This window comes from Vidua chalybeata, chromosome 18, assembly GCF_026979565.1.
Source record: "Vidua chalybeata isolate OUT-0048 chromosome 18, bVidCha1 merged haplotype, whole genome shotgun sequence".
Lineage (NCBI taxonomy): Eukaryota > Metazoa > Chordata > Aves > Passeriformes > Viduidae > Vidua > Vidua chalybeata.
The window spans coordinates 13064577-13087956 of record NC_071547.1 but is presented as its reverse complement, the minus strand read 5'-3'; the positions used below and the strand labels follow the sequence as shown (position 1 = coordinate 13087956).

At 52.5% G+C, this 23380-nt stretch overlaps 2 protein-coding genes across 10 annotated transcripts in view; both read right to left on the bottom strand.

Moving 5' to 3' along the window:
* Positions 1-14864, bottom strand: part of OSBP2 (oxysterol binding protein 2) — a 93803-nt gene extending 78939 nt beyond the window's left edge. For 2 of the 9 annotated variants that reach the window (XM_053959212.1, XM_053959213.1), the window contains exons 1-2: positions 13614-13883; positions 6014-6091 (exon numbers count right to left, since the gene is read on the bottom strand). In XM_053959212.1, coding sequence (XP_053815187.1) covers positions 6014-6091; positions 13614-13882 — 347 coding nt within the window. In that variant the 5' untranslated portion in view covers position 13883. Of the gene's footprint in view, positions 1-6013; positions 6092-6930; positions 7019-12430; positions 12453-13613; positions 13884-14520 lie in introns of those variants that run through there. The other 7 variants (XM_053959214.1, XM_053959215.1, XM_053959217.1 and 4 more) reach the window with 6 other exon arrangements.
* An 827-nt stretch (positions 14865-15691) lies between these two features.
* On the bottom strand, positions 15692-22484 carry IQCD (IQ motif containing D). The gene is made up of 5 exons (XM_053959221.1): positions 22329-22484; positions 20793-21585; positions 19345-19578; positions 17012-17116; positions 15692-15983 (listed from the first exon to the last, which is right to left on the bottom strand). The coding sequence occupies exons 2-5, from the start codon at positions 21378-21380 to the stop codon at positions 15711-15713; spliced, it is 1200 nt and encodes a 399-aa protein (XP_053815196.1). The 5' UTR covers positions 21381-21585; positions 22329-22484; the 3' UTR covers positions 15692-15710.
* Between the last annotated feature and the right edge of the window lie 896 nt (positions 22485-23380).

The following is a 23380-nucleotide window of genomic DNA, read 5'->3' as shown; positions in this document are numbered from 1 at the left end:
GCTGCACATTTTCTGCAGAAACCCTCCAGATATTGACTGTGGGTTACCAGGAACAGCCAAGAGGGAAGGCAAAGTCATTGACCTTCACAAGGGACGGCTCTCACACGTAGACAAGGATGAGTTGCAGCTTTCAGCCAATTTCCCAACTGCTCAGACCAGACTCTCTGTGTTATTTCAGTGCATTGTGTTGCAAGACGAATTTGTGTGGTGCAATAAATGCTCAGAGGTTTTAATGCAGAAACATTTCAGTTGTTTCAGCACAATCCAAGTCCTGCCCTTCACTCTCACCTCTCTGTGCTCCCCTGGCTGCAGCCAAGCCCGGCCATCATCTCCCTGCACAGGACACCTTCACACCTGCCAGAACACCCATCTGCCATCCCACCCCTCTGCTCCACGCAGGAAAGGTTCACATCCACAAAAGCAGCACCAGCACTTCATCCAAACTCACTCCTTCCCATTCCAGCAGCCACTCTGGGAAGCCAAGGGGCTCCTGCTGTACACACAAAGGCAAACAAGGGTGGGAAGGGACCTTAAAGCCCATCCAGTGCCACCCCTTGCCATGGACAGGGTCATCTTTCACTATCCCAGGCTGCTCCAACCTGGCCTGGAACACTTCCAGGGATCCAGGGGCAGCCACAGCTTCTCTGGGCACCCTGTGCCAGGGCCTGCCCACCTCACAGGGAAGTATTTCATTTTAATATCCAATCTAAATCTAGTCTCTTCCAGCTTTGAGCAATTCCCCCTTGTCCTGTTACTCCAGGTCTTTGTCTTTTGGAGCCCCTTGAGCTATTGTTTTTTCATGAGAAAAACCCCAATTTTACACGTTGTTTGGCCAGACAACTCTACATCCCCTGAGCTGCTCAAGCTCCTGGGAAGCAGCAGGATTGTGCCAGCAGGTCCCAAAATCCCAATGCAACCCAGGCCCTGGTGCTTCACAGAGGACATTAGAAGCCTCTGTCCCCAAGAGCTTGTGTCCAGCAGTTCCTGTCACAGGGACAGGGCTGGGAATGGTTTATTTTTAGCCCTCAGCATCTTTCATTTCCGTAGGAGCCGCATGCAATGCTCCCTTCCACAGAACACCTCCTCCCCTGCCTCTCCAACAGCTGCAAAACCAAACTGCTGGGACAGAATGCAGGGCTCTGGCTGCTCTTCAGGACAAACCCCACCCGGGGAAGGAAGCAGAGGTACCACACACAGGCTGGGTGCTTTGCCAATGCAGGAAAACAAAACAGGAGAAACAGAGACATCTGCCACATGTCCCAGCAGGATCCGTGCAGTGATCCACACTCCCAGTGAGGTGTGAGACAACAAACAAACACCAGAAGTGCAGCCAGCACCACAAGCAATCCAGAAATCCAGAGCTTTTTCAGAGCTTTTCTTCTTCTCCAGCCAACAGCAGGGAGATGAATGTTGCTCTCCAGTTTTAAACTCCCACGTGGTGAAGAGCACCTCTTTTATACATTTTTTTAAACAGATAAAAGGTCAATCTTGGCCTAGAAGCCACTCTCTGCACCCATGTGCTCCTTGATTGACTCCAAGAAGTGGCTCATGGCCTGTCTCTCCAGCAGGACCCTCAGCCCTGGGGATCTCAGCCTGGCAGGTTCAGCAGCTGGAAGGATTCCACCACAGGAGCCCAAAGCACACAAGGGAGGACATGGAAAGTGTCCCAAGAGAGAAGAAAGGCCAGCTGAGCTGCAGAGGAACAGAACCCAGTGCTCAGCTGGTTTCCTTCATGCAGGGGACAAATAAAGCTGTGACCATCCTCCTTTCTGCCCAGGATCCACCAAACTGATTGAAAACTCTCTATCCAATTTTATTTCTTTCATCTTCTGCAGGAAAAAAAAAAACAACACAGGTTTAAACCTTCAATTTTGTATCTATTTTTATGCTATCAGAGATTTTTTAAAAATAGTGCAAGAGGGGACAGAAGACAGGCCACTGAAGGGAATTCTCCCGTAGGAATATACTCCAGGAGTTGGACTTGGACGATCATTGCGGGTCCCTTCCAAGTCAGGATATTCCATGACTCTGTGATATGAAGGAGCACAGAGCCCTTTTCCCAAGTGAGGGAGCAGGATCACATCGCATCCAGGCTCACTTAAGCTAAGCTGTTCCGACTCCAACACTTGCACATGGGAGCAGATTCTTTTTATAGAGACCTGGCACAGCACAAACACTTCTCATGAGGTCCTGTTAAGGAATAAAGGTGCAGCAGCAGGACGTGTCCCCACAAACTGCCATCACAGGACTGCACTACTCCCACACAGGCACATCCCAAGTGCCTCTGCTGGGTTTACATCAAACAAGCAATTCCATAAATAAAACAATTTGTAAATTAAGACTACACCTAATGGTATAATGGTCTATCATATGGCAGAACGGCAATTATGTATTTTGAACTTGGAAATTAAAGCTATACCTAATGCTAGTAGTGGAGTTTGTGTACCTGCCCCATGGGACAAAGGGCTCACTATTTCCTTTACAAACAGAAGACTCTAATTCCCTCTGTACCCATGAGGATGCCTCACTTCAGGGTAATGCCTGACTTAATATTGGTGTTTTAGCTACTTCACAAATTCGTCCTTCCTAAAACTACAGAAATTGAAAATCTTCAGGGAAACACTTTGGACCAAATTGCCAACATTACCCTCACTACGTTATAGCTGAAAGAATTCAGCCTGAAGGACAGAAGGCTCCAGGGACACCTCAGAGCCCCTCCCAGGGCCTAAAGGGGCTCCAGGAGAGCTGGAGAGGGATTTGGGCCACAGGCCTGGAGGGACAGGACACAGGGAATGGCTTCCCACTGCCAGAAGGCAGGGATGGACAGGAGATTGGGAAGGAATTCCTCCCTGTGAGTGGGGGCAGGCCCTGGCACAGGGTGCCCAGAGCTGTGGCTGCCCCTGGATCCCTGGCAGTGTCCAAGGCCAGGCTGGGTGGGGCTTGGAGCACCTTGGGATAGTGTAAGGTGTCCCTGCCCAGGGCAGGGGGTGGCACTGGATGGTTTTAAAGTCCTTTCCCACCCACGCCATTCCATGATTCTGTGATTAAAAATTTTGTTCCCGCCCCCCCAGCCTGACCCTGTGACACCCCAGGCCTGGCACTGCAGCCTCATGACAGAGAGAAGCTCCTCACCACAATCCCACTGCTTCCTCCAAATGCGTCACTGCCTCCCTGCAGCATCCACAGGGACTCCTCCGTAGAGCTCTCAGCCTCCACTGCCTGCAGGATGTGACTCTCACAACCACTAAGCCTGTTCAGGTGTTGTGCGCTTGCAAATCAATTGTACAAATCCTGATGGGATCAGTCCCGTGCTCACAGCGTGTGCTTTGTGCTTAAATTAAGCTACAACATTCCAAAAATGGGGAATATCAGCTATGGGCAGCCAGAGGTTTCATTCCTGCACTGCAAAGGCACCTTAGGGCTGCAGTTGTGCAGTAGAACTCAATCCAATCCAGTAATTACAGACCTTATCTGTGCTGAGATACAGAGCTGCAGCCTCTCAAGGTACTTACAAGTGATAATTCCAGGCTGGATATCTGCAGCTGTAAGGAGGCCTGTTACAGAGCAACAAAGCACAAATTTCCAGACCTCTACAAGTCAACTTTCAAATTTAAAACTACATCTCCAAGGAGCTTGCATGCATAGGTTTTTCCACTTTGAAGCAGAAATTTTTACTTCTTTCCTTGTGGTGAAAATGAAGGGCATAGAGAGGGAGAGGCAGATGCCTCACCCAGCGCATACTCAATGTTTACCCACAAAAAAATGCAGGTTCCTGGGAAAATAGTTCCCAGGCAGCACCCAGCTGGGACATCCCAGAGACTGCACAGGCAAAAAAATAGGAAAATTCCTGTCCATCAGCTCCTAAGCCAATCCCACTCCTAAAAGGATCAGAAACACCACTGGGTCTTTGCGTCCCCAAGTGTTGCAGCAAAACACTGTACTTATAATAAGCTTTAACAGATAAAAACCTGATAGAGGAGTAAAGCACAGATAATCCCATGAATTTGGCTTGCCAGTCCTCAGGCTGTCCCAGTGTCAGGCAGCTCCTCCACCAATTCAGACTGCCATGGAAGAGAAGGATGGTCTGTGAAACAGCCTGAAGGGCTCAGACACAGAAATCACCAGGGTTCCCCTGGCACTGACAGGACAAGCCATAGACAGGACATGGCTTTTCCTCATCAGCATCCAGAGTGCTGAAGGCAAACTCACAAAAAGTGTCAGAAACAATCATAGAATGGTTCATGAAATGTGTCTGGGAGGCACCCCAGAAGGCCTCAGGTCCAGTCTCCTGCTCTGAGCATCTGCCTCCAGACAAGGTTGCTTAGGACTCTGCCCATCCACAGCTGGAACAGCCGTGAATTCCCTGCACCTCTCCAGATCCCTGTCCCAGCATTCAGTCCTCACTCCCAAGTCAACATGCTTCCATGTGGCCAATGTGCTCTCCCAGCCCTGTGCCTCATCCTGCCACAAGCAGAGCCAGGCTCTCTCCTCTCTCACACCCTCAGCCACAGAGCTGTGGGTCTCCCCGTCTCCTCTGCTCCAGCCTCACCCTGGCAGGCCCCAAACCAGACTGATGGCCCAGACAGGGCACTCCTCTGCTGAGCAGAGGGGACAGTCCCTTCCCTCAACACTTCTGCTAACACAGCCAAAGCCACCACTGACCTCTGGTCACTCCTGGTCACCTTTTTGTCCCCAGGGGCTCTTCTGCAAAGCTGCTTCAAGCAGCAACACCTCTGCTGAGCATCACGGGGTTCCCATCACCCTGCTGCTCCAGCCTGTCATGGTCCCTCTGAAATCCAGACCTGTGACCTCTCTGCTCCACTTGGCATCACCCACAGCCAGCTACGAGGGCACTCACCCGTTAATAACCACATTACACAGCAAATACTGCAACTAATGAACTGTGATCAGAGCTACCAAAAACCAATCAAATTATATGTACTCCTAACCAATGGCTGGGAGGATACAGCTAACCAGAGCACTACCACCACCCCAGCTCCCAAAGGGAGTCCTGCATGTTGTGTACAATTCCAAGTGGGAACGGTTAGTGTGTCCCACTTGTGCAGTATTAAGATGATTGTCACCTTTGTACCATCACAAAATGACTTTAGTTTGAGCACTCTCTTCATATTGCTTATAAAAATTCCATCCCAGCAGAGATGCAAAGCCAGGGAGCCTCAAGCAGACTCTTCCCAGCACAGACCACAGAGATCCAGCTGACAAGGAATGGAAAACTCTGCTGGGATAAAATAAAGCCATGGAGTAGTTCCACCTGACCACACACTATAAACCTGCAGTGCCTTCTGCTCCACGAGCCCTGCTGGGAAACACCACAGTGGCAACTTGGGAATAATAAACAGCGGATAAACAGCATCCAGCATCAGTCACAGGAACATGCAGGCTTGGAAACAGAAAAGATGGAAGGTCTCAGTCTTCCAAGAACAAAGGATGGAGAACTCCTGCTGGAGAACACAGCCCTGACACCAGGCACCACCCAAGCGCTCCTGGACGGAGCCCTCCAAAAAAGGGCTTCAAACCAAAGGCTGAAACTTAACAGAGAATCAAAGAATCATGGAATCTCCTGAGCTGGAAGGGACCCACAAGGATCATCCAGTCCAACTTCTGGCCCTGCCCAAACACCCCAAACCCCACCCTGGGCATCCCTGGCAGCGCTGTCCAAAGGCTCCTGGAGCTCTGGCAGCCTCAAGGCCGTGCCCATTCCCTGGGGAGCCTGGGCAGTGCCCAGCACCCTCTGGGGGAAAAATCTTTTCCTAAAATCCAACCTAAACCTCCCTGACACAACTTCATTGACTCCTCACAAGCTTTGGGCACAGCTACCACCCCCACCTGCTGCACGGCGTCTCCATATCTCAAGGACAAAAATCTGCTTCTTCAATCTTGTGGTCTCCACTCCTGCATTGTCCTGGAGAGGAGGGGCATGTCTGTGTCCCACTGCCATGAGCACATCCCAGTCATCCACATCCATGCTTCAGCCAAATCCACCCAAACTCACCCCATCTTCCGAACTGGGACCGGTGTATTTTTCAAGCGCTTCCAAGAAGAGCCACCACTCCTGACAGTTGTAGAAGACCTGAAAAAAAAAGTTTGTGGAACCACCCCTGTGCATTTCACAGGAAAAAATAAACTTCAAAAATCATGAAGATTTCCAGAGCTAGGGAATTAGTTGCCATGGATATTTGCTGCTGTGACAAATACTCTAATTCTGTGCTGGGGTGAGTGACAGGCACAAAGCCTCAAGTCAGCTGGGAACAGCAACACGGCGCGGCTGGAACACAGCACACACAGCCCCACATCTCTAGGAGCATCCCTGAGGAAACCAAGCCATGGACCTGAACATCACCAGCACCAGGAGGCCACGTGACTCCTCAAAGGAGCTTTGCTCCCATACAGGCTACCCAGCCCGGCTGTCACACCCATGGCTGTGCCACGGGAAGGAGAGTTCACTGTTTTTGAGAGCCCACCCAGCCACAGTGTTTAGGTGTCTGTGCCAACCAACCAGCCTGAAGTGAGAAGATCTTACTCACAACAGCAATACACAACCAGCAGGCCCCAAGGACAACATTCTCCTGCTCTGTTTCTTATAAAGTTCCTAGAAGAAACCTGCTCTAGCTATTAATAACGGATTAAGAATCACTGCTTTGTGGTAAAGAAGGAAAAGAGAAAGGGACTGACTCCCACTCCACCATATTTACCCCCACATGCATTGCAGAAGCTGCTTTAAACAGCCAGGCGTGCCCAGCCAGTGCTCTCATCCAGAAAGATTTGGAGGATTAAGACTATTTTTAGGGAGTGAAGCACCTCCCCCTGAGTCACTGCAGGGACATACATCTATCCGGTCGTGATTCAAAGCAGAAATAGCCTTGAAGAGTTAGATAAAAATAAAAAAAAGCACAGAAAGTGGATACTAACACAGCTTGGTGTGAAAGGAAGGGCAGGGAAAACAGAGATGACAACGGGTTTGGCCACAGTCAACAGTGCTGACACAGCACCAGCTCCATCAGTGCCGTGTCACAATGTGACCTGGGAGCAGCTCCACACCCGCAGCGATGCTCACAGCGAGGAGCAGCATCACCTGGGGACAGCACAGGCCAGGTACAAAACAGCCCTGCCAGGAGCCCCGGCTTGCAGAGGAAGAAGTGAATCCCAAGTGCCTGGAAGGGGACCAAAGAGGAGATTTGCTCCTATTTGTTCTGCTTCCATCGCAGAGCTCCACTGACATGCAGTCCCACGCTTCCATCTGCATGTTTAATTCCAGCGTTGATCCGTTCACAGCCCGAGGCTCAGCACCAGCCCTGCACACACGGCTGTGAGTCAGCACCACTGCCCCAGCACCACACTCACATCCAGCTCTGCTCTCCTGCAGCCCAGCCCGCAGCCAGCAGACACGGGACTGTTGTGTCATTAATTATTAAACAAGCTTTTTGATTGAAACCAAACAAAGGCTGATGCAAAGTGTAGAAAGATCCCTGCCACGGTGCTGTAGGAACTGCTACAATAATTGAACAGTATAATGAGGACCTGAAGGGATATTTAACACCTCCAGCTAGCTCAGGTTTGGAAGCACTATCTTATTTAGGGATAAATCTCCAGGATGCTGCCTGCCCTCCTGATAGCAGGCTGGGACAACTCACATTTCAGGGTGACAACCTGAGCTGTTGGCCATCAGCCAAACAGACCTACAGGGAGCAGAGGACTCTGATATCACTGATAACACTTCAGGCACCTAAAATTACCAGGCTGAGTTACCCAGCTACAACAACTGATACACAAGCACAAAACAGAGAGAAGCTCAGTAGTCTGACCTGCTGCAGCATAACTCAACCTACAGATAATGAACACCATCATCATTCAGAGGTGAGCTCAGAGCACATTGCCCTGATTGGAAACTCCTTTTCAGGGGAAAATGAGGCAGGATACAAGGGACACTGCATGGAAAAGCAGAGCAGGTTCCTCACAATACTCCCGACAAGAAGGATCAGCTCCTTCCCCAGTGACTCACTGTGGGTACAGAGGATGACAGGCCATACAAGTACCAACTTAAACCTGCAACTGGAGCAAGCCAAGTCAGAGCTGAATACGTATTTCCCTGGAAAAAGACAGGCAGGGAGCTGCAGGAAGAGGCAGGTGATGCCAGTCACCTCTGCAGGCAAAGGACAGCTGTCCTGCTCTTGGAGCAACATGACAGCAGTCGGACCAAGGGCTAACAAGGGTTTTCCAGGGTTGAGCACAGCCATGGATGTCCTGCAGCAGGAGCCAGTCCACACCAACCTCTGCTCCTAAAGGTCAGCACAGACCCTGCTGTCCCACTCCAGCAGAGCTGAGGGAGCTCCAGCACCGTGCAGGAGAGATGCAGGGCTGGACAGTGACCCCCTGCCCTTGCTAGGGACAGCAAAGCAGAATGACACCAGTGTGTGCTCCAGCAATGAAGCTGGACCAGGGCACACCAGAAGGGGGTAACAGGCACCTCAGGTAAGGAGCCAGGCAGCTGAGCCCACAAACACCCTCCACACCTGCCAACAGCTCCAGGAGTGAAAACTGCCGTGGGAGCCAAGCTACCTGAGGGATCCCCACGTGAGCAACATGGAGACAGCAGCACAGGCTGCTGTACTTCCACACAAACCCAGAGTGCTCTGCCCCCTCAAAGTTGAGCTCTGCACGAGACAAACCAGTTATTTTTTCTACAATTACATCAAATTAAGTATTTGGCTAGTATAGAATCATGGAATGGTTTGGGTGGGAAGGGATCTTAAAGGTTCCACTCCCCTGCCATGGATAGGGACACCATCCACAAGACCAGGCTGCTCCAAGCCCTGTCCAGCTTGGCCTGGAACACTTGCAGGGATGGAATGAGGAATGACATCCATCCCATCTAGCCAAATGAAGATGATATGTATAGAAATAAAGGAGATAGTTCATGGCTCTTGTCACAGTTTGCAACCAGCAAACAGAACCAGGCAACAGCCGTAAATCCCCTCAGCCAGCACTAATAACCAAACCATGATGGAAACATCCCTAAGGATGAGATCCGTGCCTCACGCCCTCCTGCAGAGTCAGCAGCAGTTGCTGTTTGGACTCAAGTGAGCCTGACCTCCCCCACAGCACTGACTGGGAGCAGAGCAACCCAGCCTGGAACCAGCAGCCCAAAGAGCATTGTTCTCCCCACCCCATGAGTGTCATGTGGACATGCAGTGTCCCCACAGAGCTGCGGCAGCACCGTGTCCCCAGGGACACAGCACAGCAAGGAGCTGCCTCCAGAATGGGCAAATAACAAGGAACAACAGTAAAGCACCATATGGATCCAGAGAGTGCCATGGGAAAACAAGCTGACTGGGAACACCAATTATTCATCACTGTTTAAAAACAAGTAGCTCAAAGTCACCAGGAGCTGCAGAGCTGCCCTGGAAACCTGCACGCTCCAGCACCCAAAGAGAGACAAACACTCCAGGATTTGTCTGCACAGGGACAGGGTGTCACAAAAATCATTCCAGGAGAGCATGTTGCCTCACTCTATCATGTACAAGCTGAATGTAAGGAAAAGTTTTCCCCTCCAAGGGTGGTCCAACACTGGAAGAGGGACCTGGAGAGGCTCTGCAAGCTCACACCTTGGAGATTTCAGAGGCTGGAGCACAAGTGTGATGAGAAGTGCCTGAGGGAGCTGGAGGGGTTCAACAGGGACCTTGTGGCTCCGCACACCTCCTGACAGGAGGGGACAGCCGGGAGGGTCGAGCTCTGCTCCCAGGGAACAGGGACAGGAGGAGAGGGAACGGCCTCAAGATATGTCAGGGGAGGCTGAGGTTGGATTTTGGGAAAATTTCTTCATGGAAAGGGTGGTCAGAGTGGCACAGCTGCCCAGGGCAGTGCTGGAGTCCCCATCCCTGGAGGGATTTAGCAGCCATGTGGATGTGGCACTTGGGGACATGGGTCAGTGGTGGCCTTGGCAGTGCTGGGGGAACACTTGGATCAGAGGCTCCCAGAGGTCTCTCCTGGGCTCCCTCAACCCCCCACATCTCTACCACCAGCAGTGGTTTTCAAGCTCCTTCCTGAACTCCTCTCCTCAGTTTTCAGTGGAGCCTCAGCACAAGAAACAGGAAAAAAACCTCTGCGTTGTGCTCAAGCCCTTATGATGCCAGCCAAGAGTTAACAGCTGGATGAACAGAGCTGGTGAAGAATGCTACTCTGGGAAACACAGCTTTTCCAGGGACATGAGCTGCAGAATGACCCAGACAAGACAGCTGAAGTGCCCCAGGCACCCATCACTGCTCTAAGAGAGGAATTAATGCTGCTTGATGGAGAAGCCTTTCCCTTCCCAACAATGACATGGTTTTCCCCTCTCCAATTGTCATTGCTTTCATCATTACACCCTGTGCCCACACAAAGCACTGCTGAAGGCTCTCCAGACACCCAACCCACAAGAACCCAGCTCCAGCCCATCCCACAGAGGAGCCAACACATCCCAGAGCTCTTAGAAAGGTCAGGGAGCTGCTGGGAGAACACAACACTCTTGGAGCATCCATGGTCACATGAGCCAACCGCCGATCTTCGATGAATTAATACTCACTTGAAGATCCTCTCTAATCTCCTTGAAAACACTTATCTGTTCAAGGTGATTAGATTCTCCCATACAGAGCCGCTAATTATAGATAATGATAAATCTGAGTGGCAGCCTGCAAGAGGAGTTCAGAGAGAGAGTTTGGATCATTAGCAAGTCAAGCAGACTAGTCCTGCATCCCCAAACTGCCTTCCCACGCTGGCATCACTGAATCAGCCAGAAAACTTTGTCAAAAACAACCTAGGAGGACCAATCAAGGGCAAGTAAAATGGTCTAACCATATTGCTGTGGATTCAGAAACTTCCTAAACCCACACACCTCCCTCCAGAGGAGGGTACTGCACAGGAACTCCTCAAGAATTCCTCAGCAGTTGTTATTTTTCACAGGTTCAGAGCAGGGAATACAAAGCAAAGGCACATGAAGTTTCCCTGGCAGCAAGACTTGATGTCTTCATCGATGTAGCAAAGCTACAGGAGGCTTTAAATGCTCCATTTGGGAAAAATGCTATAATTACAAGCTTTAATTCAGCAAACTGTCCCTGTGAAACCAACTGGGCAGCAAACAGGCATCTCACTTGGCTGCTGGAGCAAATCCCTCAGAACAGCTCCAAAGGATGGCACAGCACCCACCCACACAGCAGCACCACCAGGGACACGAAGGGGACACCCAGGATTTCAGCAGCTCAACTCTGCAAGCCAAAATCCTCCAGACAACATGACAGGCTGGGGTTTAAAGCTAAAGAGCGAGTGGCAGGAAATCCAAATGGAACAAAAAGCTTCAACCTGGAACAAAATCAATCCACACAAGGAGGCGGCTTGCGCACCACGGGACAGCTTTCCCAGTTTAGATGATTTTAGCAGACAAGCAAAATGAAGTTTCTACAAAGCTACTCCTGAGCAGCCACAGTTAAATCAGGTGGGCTGTGCAGCTACAAAGGTAACAACACAAGAAGAGCACAGCAATTCACCTGCAAGGGCAGGAAAGGAGACTTCTGGTGTGAACCCGCTGAGCTGGGATGAGCACAAAGAGCCAGCAGAAAGCAAGACCCGTGACTCTCAGAATGCCAGAGACCTCTATAGAATACATACAGGTAGACAAATATAGATATATGCTCTTTATCAGAGAACAGGCAGCAGCCTGACACCTGCCTGCCTCCTGTCATGGAGCTAGAATTCATATCAAAACAGAACTGCCAGTTTTTACCCCAGACTGTCTCCCAGGAGCACTCCCAGATGAGCAATTCAAGCTGACACAGCCACTGTTTCAGAGCGCTGGTTTTGAACAGTATCATGGAGGCTTTTCTCCACTTAAGAAAGACTTCACCACGTGTTCTGCACTGTATTTTTGTACTCCTGACTCACAACGAAATTAATTCAGCTGTCATCAAGCCCAGAGATGAAAAGAAGCACAAAAATCCTCCAGCATCCCTTTCCCCAAACAGCTGCTGAAGGTCTGCCCTGCCTGAAAGCTTCACAAAGTTTCAACTCTTTCACATGCTGCTCAGAATAATTTCCTTGGGTGTTTCTGTTTGTTGTTTCAGCCTAAAACAAATCAAATGGTCTCAAAATAAACCTGGTTGTTCCCATGTAAAATAATTGTTGAAGAAAACCACTTGTTCACTCCCGACAGACTTGGCATCAACACGTAAAAATAATGTTCTGACATGGTTACAAATGGGGTGTTAAACTCCAGCAGCCTTTTGAGCAGAGTTAAGGCATTCCAGAAAGGATTACAGTAAATTAGCTGAATTACTGAGAGGTAATTACATTTTTGGGGGGGAGGTTGTTTGGCTTAAGTTCTTTTGAGAGTTTTCAACAACTCCAAGTAGATAAACACATCATTTATCTTCTGTACTGTTACCTGCTGTAGTCTGACCCCAGGACCCAGGTTCCAGGTCTCTCTTAGAGCTGCAAGAGCTTACATTCACATCTGACAGGGAGCTGGAGCTCTACAATCTGCTTCAGGCTACGTGTCAGCAGCTGGAGCTGAGAGGAAATCAGATGATGAACTTTATGTCGGGAGGAAAAACAGCTTTGGCATAACCTTTACAGAGAATTCCTGTCTCAGGGGGTTTGGCACTTTAAAGACTTACTATTTTATAAAGCTTAACCATCTCTAATATTCAGGATTATTTCCATGTCCTGAAGTACAGCCAACATCTGCTGCACAACACTGAGGGTGACAGAGCAATCGTGTTCCAAGTGACAAGAATAAACATGATCCAAATCACAGAATCCCTGAATGGTCTGGGCAGGAAGGGACCTTAAAGCTCCTCTTGTTCCACCCCCCTGTCATAGAAAGGGACACCTTCCTGGAAGATAAAAACACCAACATCCACACTTGTATTTTCACCACTCAAGCGAGACAAGCAGCACAAGAGAAGCTACGAAGATGAGCCTGCGTTGGACTCAGCCTCGCAGCCTCGGGGTGTCTGACAAGCTCCTCGCTGAGCCCACAGCCCGTCTGCACAAAGCCAGCGCCAGACAGCGCAGGGAGCCAGGCAAGGCTCGGAACAGCTGCTGGAGCTTCCTTCCGTCCCCCAGGAGCGCAGTCCCCAGCCTGGGCTGACTTCCCAAGCCCAACATTCCCACCCCAACATTCCCAGCACAACATCCCAGGCCATCCTTCCACCGCCACCGCAGCGCCCGCAGCCGCTGGCACCGCTGGGGGAAGGACTCGCAGGCTCTGCCCGGGTACAGCAGCAGCAGGAGCAGGTTACACAGCTAAGGGAGAAGGGTTTGGGGTGTTTGACTGGAAGGTCGTGATTTGGGCAGCTGTAGCAGCCGGAGCTGCTGCAGCAGGAGCGGAGGGATGGAGAGAGAGAAGGATGGGAGAGATCCAGTGCGTTCCATCATCCCGGGTCCCCGCTGCCCCCACCGGACCCCGCCGCCGTTCTGCAGGATCAAAACCCGAGTTTGGCTTTAAAAGAGGAAAAAAAGCCCAAACGAAGCAATACGAGGTGATTTTCGCTGTGCAACAGCGCAGCCCCCGCGGTCCGTCCCCCCCTCCCGGCGGCCCCTGCCCAGCCCCCCGGCCCCGGTACCTGTAGTAGCTGAGCAGCCCATTGCTGAGCACGAACCAGCGACGCTGGTACCCCTTCAGGTAGTTGGTCCACTTGAAGAGCCACCCCTTGTAGGTGTCGGAGCCCGGGGGGGCGGCGGGCGGTCCCCCCGCCGGGCCCCCGCCGCCGCGGCCGCCCGGCTCGGCGCTCATGGCCGGCAGCTCGTGGCAGGCCAGGCAGGGGACGGCGCTGAGGAGCGAGACCAGCCCGCGAGTGCCGCCGCCGCCGCAGAGCGCGGCCGCCTTCCCCATAGACCCCGCGGGGCCCGGCCGAGGCTCCGCCGCTCCCGGGGCGGCCCCGGCCCGTCCGCACCGAGCGGGGGCGGCGCCGCCGCCACGTGACCGCCCCACGGGGAGGGGAGCGGAGGCGCGCGCCCCCCGGCGGCGGGGCGGGAACGGCGCGCGCCGCCCCCGCCCTCACCCCGCCCCCGCCATTTTGGCCCCCCGCCGCCATTTCATGCCAGGTGGCCGGGGAGGGTGAAAATTGTTCCGTGTAAATCTTACCGTGAAAAATCCCCCTGGGTGCCGCCTGCCCTGCTGGGAGGAGAAGCCCCATCCTTCTGTCCTACTCACCTGCTCCCTCCAGCAGCACACGGGCCTGGATCTTGTGCCTGAGGAGGTGCCTGTCCACAGGGCAGTGTGGAGGCCTGTGGAGCTGGCTACGCGGCCAGCTGTCCCAAAGTCTGCTGAGGGTTCTTCCCTTTCCCCATTCTCCTTTCTCTTCCCAGCCTTTTTTTACCTTCCTTGTTCCCTCTTCCCTTTTCCCTTTCCCCTTCCTTTTTCCCCTTTATCCTCTCCTCTTCATTCTACCCCCCCCCATCATAGATCACATCTCACTCATCTCCCTGATCCTCTCTGATCCCCCTGATCCCATTATCCTCACCCATCACCTTCACACACTGTTGCAGCCGTGCCAGGGGCTCAGGTGGTTCCCCAGCCTTGGGGATTCTCCAGAGAGGGCACTGGGCTCCAAGCCTCAGGATCTGGGCTGGGCAGCTCCGAGCATGAAGGACACTCCATGTGCTGCTCTGGGCTGAGCTCCGGCCCCTCTGGAGCTGGATGAACGATTCCTCCCTGGAGAGTCCTTCAGCCAGGAGCGCTAGAGACGCTGAGGCAGCCTGTGGGGCCACTCCTACGTCTGCAAGAGCCTGAGAGTGCTTTGGACTCCAAAGGCTGCTTTTCAGAGAGCCATGGAACGGGTTAGGGTGGAAGGGACCTTCAAGCCCATCCCAGTTCCACTCCCTGCCATGAGCAGGGACACCTTCCACTGTCCCAGACTGCTCCACACCCCATCCAGCCTGGCCTTGCCCCAGGGATCCAGGGGCAGCCACAGCTCTGGGCACCCTGTGCCAGGGCTTCCCCACCCTCACAAGGAACAATTCCTTCCCAATATCCCATATATCTGTGCCCTCTGGCAGTGGGAAGCCAATCCCCCTTGTCCCAAGTCCCTCTCCCACTCTCCTGGAGCCCTTTTAGGCACTGGAAGGTGCTTTAAGGTCTTCCTGGAGGCTGTAGGTTTCTGGGAACTGAAGTCTATCTGGAGAGGGAATGTCCTTCTTGATGTAATTACACCCCAAACTATCCACATGGCTGCCAACTTCTCAAAGTCTCGTGGATCCCAGTATTTCTCGTGGCTCCCAAGAAGGGAACACACCTTCCTTGGCCATGTCTGAGGCCTCACCAATGCCACTGCTCTCTCCTGGAAAGGGAGGCTGCAAGGAAGGGCCCTAAAGTCAGGAGTGGGCTGTCAACTCCACACAAGCAGGACATGACAGGATAAGGGGAAATGGCCTCAAGTTGTGCCAGGGGACGTTTATATTAAATATTAACAAAATTTTTTTTTTCATGGAAAGGGTCCTAAAGCCCTGGGGCAGACTGCCAAGGAAAGTGGTAGAGTCACCATCCTTGGAAGTGTCCATAAAACATGTGGATGTGACACTTAAGGACAAGGGTTAGTGGTGAACATGGTGGTACTGGCTTGACTTAAAAGTCTTTTCCAACCTTAACAATTCTCAATGCTTTTATCTGGAAGAGCTCAGACACAGCAGCTTTGCCATGGAGAGAAAAGGGATTTGGGTCTTTATTTCTTGCCCTTGCCCTTGCCCTTTCCCTTCTTCAGTTTTGACTTGTAGATGGACCGCACCAAGTAGCCTTTCCAGAAGGCCTGGATGCAGGTGGCAGCATCGTTCCTCCTGGCCTCTTCCCGTGCAGCTTCCTCCTCCTTCTCCTTGAGCATCCTGCGCTCCTCCTCAATCTGGGTGTACTCCTGGAGCAGCATTGCGTGTTTCTCCATCAGCAGGGACAACTGTTCCTTCTCCTCGTTGTAGACAGTCTGGACCTCCTCATATGTGGTCTGGCAGGACAGCAGGGATCAGGGACAGCTGGTCAGCAGCTCCTCCCTACATCCCCAGGTGATGGTCCTGAAACCCATCCCAAAGCCATGGAACCTTAACTGGTTGGAGCCTTTCCAAAGGGATTCAAAAGGAAGGCATGTGCCCAGTACCCAGGGAATTTCATGAGATGCTGGGTCTCTTGATGCTCCCCTGAAAAATGCTCCCATAATGGAAGACTTGGAGAACCAGCAATGCATCTGCCAGGGTGCTGGAATGAGCTGAACTCTGCACAAGCAGCCCTGCTGTGGCAGGAACTGCACCGGGAGCTGACTGACACAGGCCCTCTGCCAAAGATTTTTGGGGGTTGTACTGCAGCTCTAACTTGGCTTTGATGTTTTGTCAATGTGGGGTTGGGTCTGCCTTGACAAATTCTGCCCCAAACATGGGGCTCCTGTCTCTCCACGGACAGGAAACCAAAATAATCCCATTATTAAACATCTGACAGGTGGATCATTCCTTACAATTATAATGCAGCAGCTTTCAGGCCCCTCCCTGCATTTTGCTCTGTAAGGAATCCAGCAGCTTTTATCCAATCCCATAAATACTGCAAGAACAGGAAAGCCCCCAGGGCCTTCCTAGAGGCAAGGTTTGGGGGTGACCCTGAGCCTCTTATGGCTCAGCTGGGGGCAGGCTGTTGAGTTTCTTTAACATTCAGCACATCCCCCAAGGATTCAGCAGGAGCAGGATTTGGGTACTAGGTACAGCCATGAGGATTGAGGATTGGAGCAAAACTGAAAAACCTGTTTCCTGGCATCAGGTGGACCTCCCAGACAGAACATGGTGACCCATTTGCCCTCAGATACTGTGGGATTTAGTAGTGGGTGTAACTTTTCCTAAAGCCAAAGCAGCAGAGCACTCCTGGGCACACAGGCAGGACAAAGATCCCTCTCCTGTAGTTCACCTGGATGCAGAACTGCCCCTCACTTCCATGATCTCCTGGGTAAGAGCTATGTGTCCCTTTGGACAGGAATCTACCCTAGCAAATCACCTTATGGCAGAGCAAAGCACTTAAAGCCAACACCTGTTTTTCTGTCATGTCTGTGTCGTATTTCTGGACCCACTTCTGAATTTCCTTCTCTGCTTTGCACTTTTCCTGAAACACAAAACAAGATCAGATCCTTGCAGACATCTGAGGCCCGGTAAGAAGTATCCTGAGTGAGAAAACAGGGAAACACTGAGCCACAGCATCATTATATCTGAGTATTTGAGCCACAGCATCATTATATCTGAGTATTTCACCTCCTCCCTGTGACAAGCTTCCCTCAGCTGACACATAATGTGGTTTGCCCTGGTTTGAGGATTCTCCTGGGACATTCCCAAAGGGCTTTATTTGGTTTACAGCATGGAGCTGGGGGGGATGAACAGCACCTGGAAGTTGCTTTCTGCAGGAGGAAATGAACGTGTCTGATGGAATGTGGCAAGTCATCGACAAACTGAGGCAACCAACTTGAAACTGAAGCAAGAGAGAACTGAAAAACATGAATGTGGGACAGAAAGTACTCAGAAGATGGTGCCTTTTACCATAAAGAGATCTTTCTGGCGTAAAACAGTCTAACAGTGGCTGTATTCCTGTACAACCTGGGGCAGTTTACCTCCAGCTCTGGATGTGTGCTCTGTGGAATCATTCCTGCTCCATTTCCTGTGTAGCACCACCCAGGATGGCCCAAGGGCTCCCAGGCCATCACGAGGTCCCACCTGAGCTATTTAGATCACAAGTACAACTCATACTTGCTGAGGAAAGGAGGCCTCTGTGATCAGTAAATGCATCTGCCAGGGTGCTGGAATGAGCTGAACTCTCCACAAGCAGCCCTGCTGTGGCAGGAACTGCAGCAGGAACTGCCTGACACAGCCCCTCTGCCAGAGATTTTGGGGGTTGTGCTGCAGCTCTGACTTGAGTTTGATGTTTTGTCAGTGCCCAGCCCTTCATGCTGTACCACCCAATGCAAGAGTGACAGATGCCCCATCACCACATGGGCTTCCTGCCCATGTGAGGCTGCACTGCTTTGGAGAGAATACTCAGAATGAGCAAAATGAGAAGGAAAATGCCCTTTTTCCAGTTCTCGATTCTCTGTGTCACCAGTGTGTTCTGCTCAGGGCAGAGCTGTTGCTACAGAGGCCTAGGCCTGCCTGCTGGTCCCCTTCCTCATCCTCTATCTGCTCAGCCCTGGGGACAAGGACTTTGGGGTGCTGCTGGGTGAGGGCTGCACCTGCCCCAACCCTGAAACCCCCTCAGCCCTGAGCTGAGCCCCCAGCGTGGGCAGCAGGGGAGGGGGGTTTCTGCTCCTCTGCCCCACCTGCAGAGCTGCCCCAGCCCTGGGCCCAGCACAAGAAGGACCTGGAGCTGCTGGAGCCAGTCCAGAGGAGGCCACAGAGCTGCTCCAAGGGCTGGTGCCCCTCTGCTCTGGAGCCAGGCTGGGAGAGCTGGGGGTGCTCACCTGGAGAGGAGAAGGCTCCAGGGAGAGCTCAGAGCCCCTTGCAGGGCCTAAAGGGGCTCCAGGAGAGCCGGAGAGGGACTGGGGACAAGGGATGGAGGGACAGGATACAGGGAATGGCTTCCCACTGCCAGAGGGCAGGGATGGATGGGATATTGGGAAGAAATTGTTCCCTGGCAGGGTGGGCAGGCCCTGGCACAGGGTGCCCAGAGCAGCTGTGGCTGCCCCTGGATCCCTGGCAGTGCCCAAGGCCAGGTTGGGTGGGGCTTGGAGCACCCTGGGATAATGGAAGGTGTCCCTGCCCAGGGCAGGGGGTGGCACTGGATGGGCTTGAAGGTCCCTTCCCACCCAAGCTATTCTGGGGTGATTCTATGAAATTACATTTCCCCCTCATTCAGCCCAGCCTGACTCCCTTGGCTTGTCTGTTCTGCCAAGCTGAGCAGAGCAGGACCTGCTGAGCCCTCAGCATCAGCTCCATTCCACCTTGAATAATAAATCAACTCTAAAAGATGCCTTCTACCAAGCCAATATTGTTTGGTCTGCTCCCCCTACAGCAGATCCCTGGTTTGTCACTATCACGTGTCCTGCTCCAGCCTCGCTGCCCTGAGCCCTGCCCGGTGTTACAGCGCAGCGGGAAGGTGTTCCCAGAGCCGAGGCAGCCGGCAGGAGCAGGACCTGTGACAGCTCTGTCCCTGCTGTCGCTGCAGGGCTGCTTTCCACTGGAATCAGCAGAGCATGAGGACAGGGCGGGTGTGCTCTGACAAACACCATGTGCATCCTGCCAGGAACGAGCAGGGCCCAAGGAACTCCTTGTAGCAGGCAGCAGCCAGAGCTGACAGCTCTGCAAAAAGGCTTAAACCTTCTGTCCCAGAGCTCTCCTCCCCTTTACCTTCCTGAGAACCAGCTCTGAGGCTCGATGCTCCAGCACCAGTGCATTGAACTGTGTTCCCAGGTGCTGAATGTCCTGCTTCAGCCTGGCACATCTGTCCTGGGAGGCTTCCTCATCCTCTTTTTTCTGCTTTTCCCCTTCCTTCATGATCAGCCGGATGTCAGCCTTGCAGTTCTCGGCCAGATCTTCCATGTTGGTTTTGAGGTTTTCGATTGTTTTGTCCTTCCTGCTAACCTAGACCAGAAAACAAGAGGATTACCTTTTGGAAATGCCCCTGAGGCATAAGGCGGGCAGGAGAAGAAAAAACATTGCAAAGCTGGAAGAGATCCAAGAAGGGACCCTCAGGGGCCGGCTCAGGTAGCACCAAGGCCTTGCCACTGCTGGCTGAGGGAAGAGTTAGATTTACACAGGAGCTTTGGAAACCTTCCCCTGGCTCCTCTGGGAACCTGTTAGTAAAGGCACAGAGTGAACAAACCATCCCAAGCCCCACTGGCACTGCAACCTGAGGAGCAGCCAAAACAGATTCCCTGGAGTAGCCCTGTGGCTCCCTCAAGGGCTGGATCAGGCTCCGAGTGACTGTCTGGGGGATACAGCTCAAGGAGGGAAATCCCAAGCTGGGATCAGTGAAACAGATTTATTCACCATGGCTCGAACAAGCTGCCAAATTGCACATAAAAATCTTGATCCCTAGAACTCCAAGGAGCAGAGGGAAAGGGGAAGCAGGCCCTTGGCTCTGCCAGCAGTGAGCACAGGGCAAAACCTTCTCAGCCAACCCCTCTTGCAGGGAGGAGAAAAAGAAACCCAGGTAGAAAACAAAGGATTGTTGTCAGAAGCTCTGGGCTTGGCACACAAGCTGGGAAAGTGCCTGAGAAGTGCCCAGTCAATTATCTGTACCTCAGCTGCAGATAAAATTAAAGATTAATGTAATTTGTATAATCACTGATTAATCACAAATTAATCCAAGGCAGATTGGAGTCTGGAGTCACAGCAATGTTGGTTTTAAGCAAGAGTGAAGACAGAGCAAATATTAAAAATGGATTTTAATCAGAGCAATCTCTCCCTGTAATGATTTTTCATTCTTTCAACAGCAGGGAATGAAGCAGCTGGCATTGTCACCCTGCCAGGATACCACCACAGCAGTTTGTGCCTGTCCTGCCACTCCTCTGGAACTCAGGGACTTACATTGTTTAAGTTGGCTGGTGACAACAGGTTCAAAACATGCCAAATTCGAGTTAAAATAAAAAAAAATCAAGCATGCAATAAGCATTTTTCATTATATTTTACAAGAAAAATATTATTTTAAAATTTTAGACCTGCTTTAGAAAGGATTTCTGGAACTTGCTCTTTAGGAACTGCAATAAAGGGATCGGTTTATAGTTAGCAAGGTTTTGATCCAGTAAAAAGCAAGTTTCCACTTGGTTGGAAAACACATTCCCACAAGGTCATACCTCCTTATCTCGAGTCTGGATGACTCCTGCCAGCTCTCCCCGTAGAGCTGAGATCGTTTCTGTGTTTTTCTCAACCTGGAGGGAAATGTCTTTCATTAATTGAATCTTTTCCTTCTCTTCATCAGGAGTGGTCAGGAGCCTCTCGAGCGTGAAATCCCGGAACTCCATAAAGGCTTTGACAAACACATCAGCTGGTGACTGTCTCACCCGAACTTCGTATTTCAGCCCATGGTAAAGCAAGGGGTTGGCCAGGAAGAGCCTCAGGATGTTTCTCAGGGAACATTTCAGGCGTTGCTCCAAAGCTCTCATGCTCTTCTCATCTCCAGGGCTGGTGAGCAGGTGCTGTATTTCCATTGAAAGCTTCTGATGCTCCAAAAGGCTGCTTGTGATCTCAGGTCCCAGCATCCTAGCATACCTCTCCAGAGAGCCAGTAATCTGCGGGATCAACCTGGTGATCTCCAGCTTGACAATGGTCTCATCCAAGACAGTTAGGATTCTTTCTGTCTCCATGCTATCAGGTTTTAGCTGGCGTGGATCCAACACCTTCATGACACCTAATGGGATTCCTGCCTTCCTTGGAGTTGCCATGCCTTCACCACGGTTCTTTGCTTCATGAGGATACTTGGAATGCAGGTGGATCCCCTGATGCCATGGATTCAGTTAAACACCAGTGGCCTGGATGGCTTGAGGTCTAGAAAGGACACAGCAGCTCCTACACAAGGTGAGACTCTGGAAGAAAACGGAGGTTCCTGTGCTGCTGCTGTCACATAATCACCCTTCTTGGATTTTCTCTCTAAAAGGAAAACATGGTGACAGCATTAGAGAAATTATGTCATTTGGGAAAATATGAGAGTCCAAGATTAACCTGATGTTCTCTCTGAGTCTGGCCAGGGCGTCAGGACATGGGGTTGTGGATTAGAGCTGGTCTCTGTCCCAGAGCAGCTGTCCAACACCCATAGGAAAGGGGCGATGGATTCCTGGCTTTGAAGGGTGGAGGGGGGAAAGGTCCCAACAGCTTCTGAGTAGCAGCTGAGGAAGAGCAGCACAAACTGCAGCTCTGCTGTCCCCAGAGGGGTGTGGAGAAGGGTTTGGAGAGCCCTGGGGCCACCCTGGAGGGAAGGGTAGGGTTCCCAGTGGGAAATCTCTGTGGGAAACCTCTACCCTTCTAGGCCTGTTCCCTGCCAGAGGGAGGAGGTGGGAGAGGGGATCTGGCAGGACTGGCAGGGACAGAAGCAAGTGGAGGAGAGAGGGAGGAGATGGGGACAGCTGTAGCGAGGGGGGCCAACAGGGAGTGAAGGGTCCCCTCGGTGTGGGTGTGGGACAGCAGGAGACTGGGGAACAGTCAGAGGTCGGGGCGGTGATTCCCGGTGGGGAGGACCCCCGTGCGAGGGGCGGGCGGCTCGGGGGCCGGTGCGGGAGGATCCGGGGATCTGCGGGACCAGCGGCCCTGAGCATCCCGGCGGTGGGATGGGGTGTCTCAAGAGTCGGTTACTGGGGGATGCCGGCCCCAGGCGGCCTCCACCCCCTGCAGCGCACTCAGTTCCAATCCCGATCCCGATCCCGATCCCGGTCCGGATCCCGATCCCGATCCCGATCCCGATCCCGATCCCGATCCCGATCCCGATCCCGATCCCGATCCCGCCGTCAGCGCCTCCCGTTGCCAGGCGACCCGAGGGGGCGGGGCCTTTCCCGGCGGTTTACGGCGCGCTAAGCGGGCCCCGCCTCCTGTCGCTTGATTGGCAGTGCCGCTGCCCAATGAGGAGTCCTGCGGCGGGGACTGCCAGGGGTCGGGGTCTGTCATGGCGCCGGCGGGGGCTGTGCGGGCTGAGGGGTAGGCGGCGGCGGCGGCAGCAGCTCGTTCCCCCCGGGCTTCCCAGATCTGTATCCCTGAGAGCACGACGAGTAACCCGAAAAATAAACTAAGTCCTGCCGAGGTCACGTCTGCCAGGCGCGGGTCAGCCAATGTGTGTCCAGGAGCCCCTAAGGGGCTGTTTTGAAACATCAGAACACAAGAGAGTTCCCCTAAGCTGCACTGTTAATGTGGCTGGCTTTACTGGGCCATAAAAGTGATAATGAACCTCAGCTGATGAAGATGCTGATGTTGTACAGGCTGAGTTAATTGCTTACCCGTGACTTACTGACGTCTGCAAAGAACATGATGGCCCTTGAACGCTGCGCTGCAGCCGTGCCCTCAGCCCAGGCAGTGACATGGATGCCCTCAGCAGAGGAGGGTTTGGTTTCCAGCAGGAAACATGGCAAAATGCTGAATTGCAGGCCATGCTCGCAGCCATGCTCTGTCTCTCACAGGAGCTGGCTCAGCACAGTGGTGGGGTGGCCATGCCCTCACAGGCAGCCTTTTCCTGGGTCCCAGCCTTACCTGGCCTGAGCAACTCCTTTATTTCTGTGCAGGGAGTGTCCAAGTCCAGGAATAATTCTGCTCACCCATTCCCAACTGCTTCCCTACACAAAGCAAATGAGGGGCTGGTGGTGGGAAATGTAGTGGGACCACCAGGGCTGGGCTTTCTGGTGTGGCACTGGTGAGGATGGATGAGGGGAAACTTGCCTTCCTGCCCACCTGGACATATCTG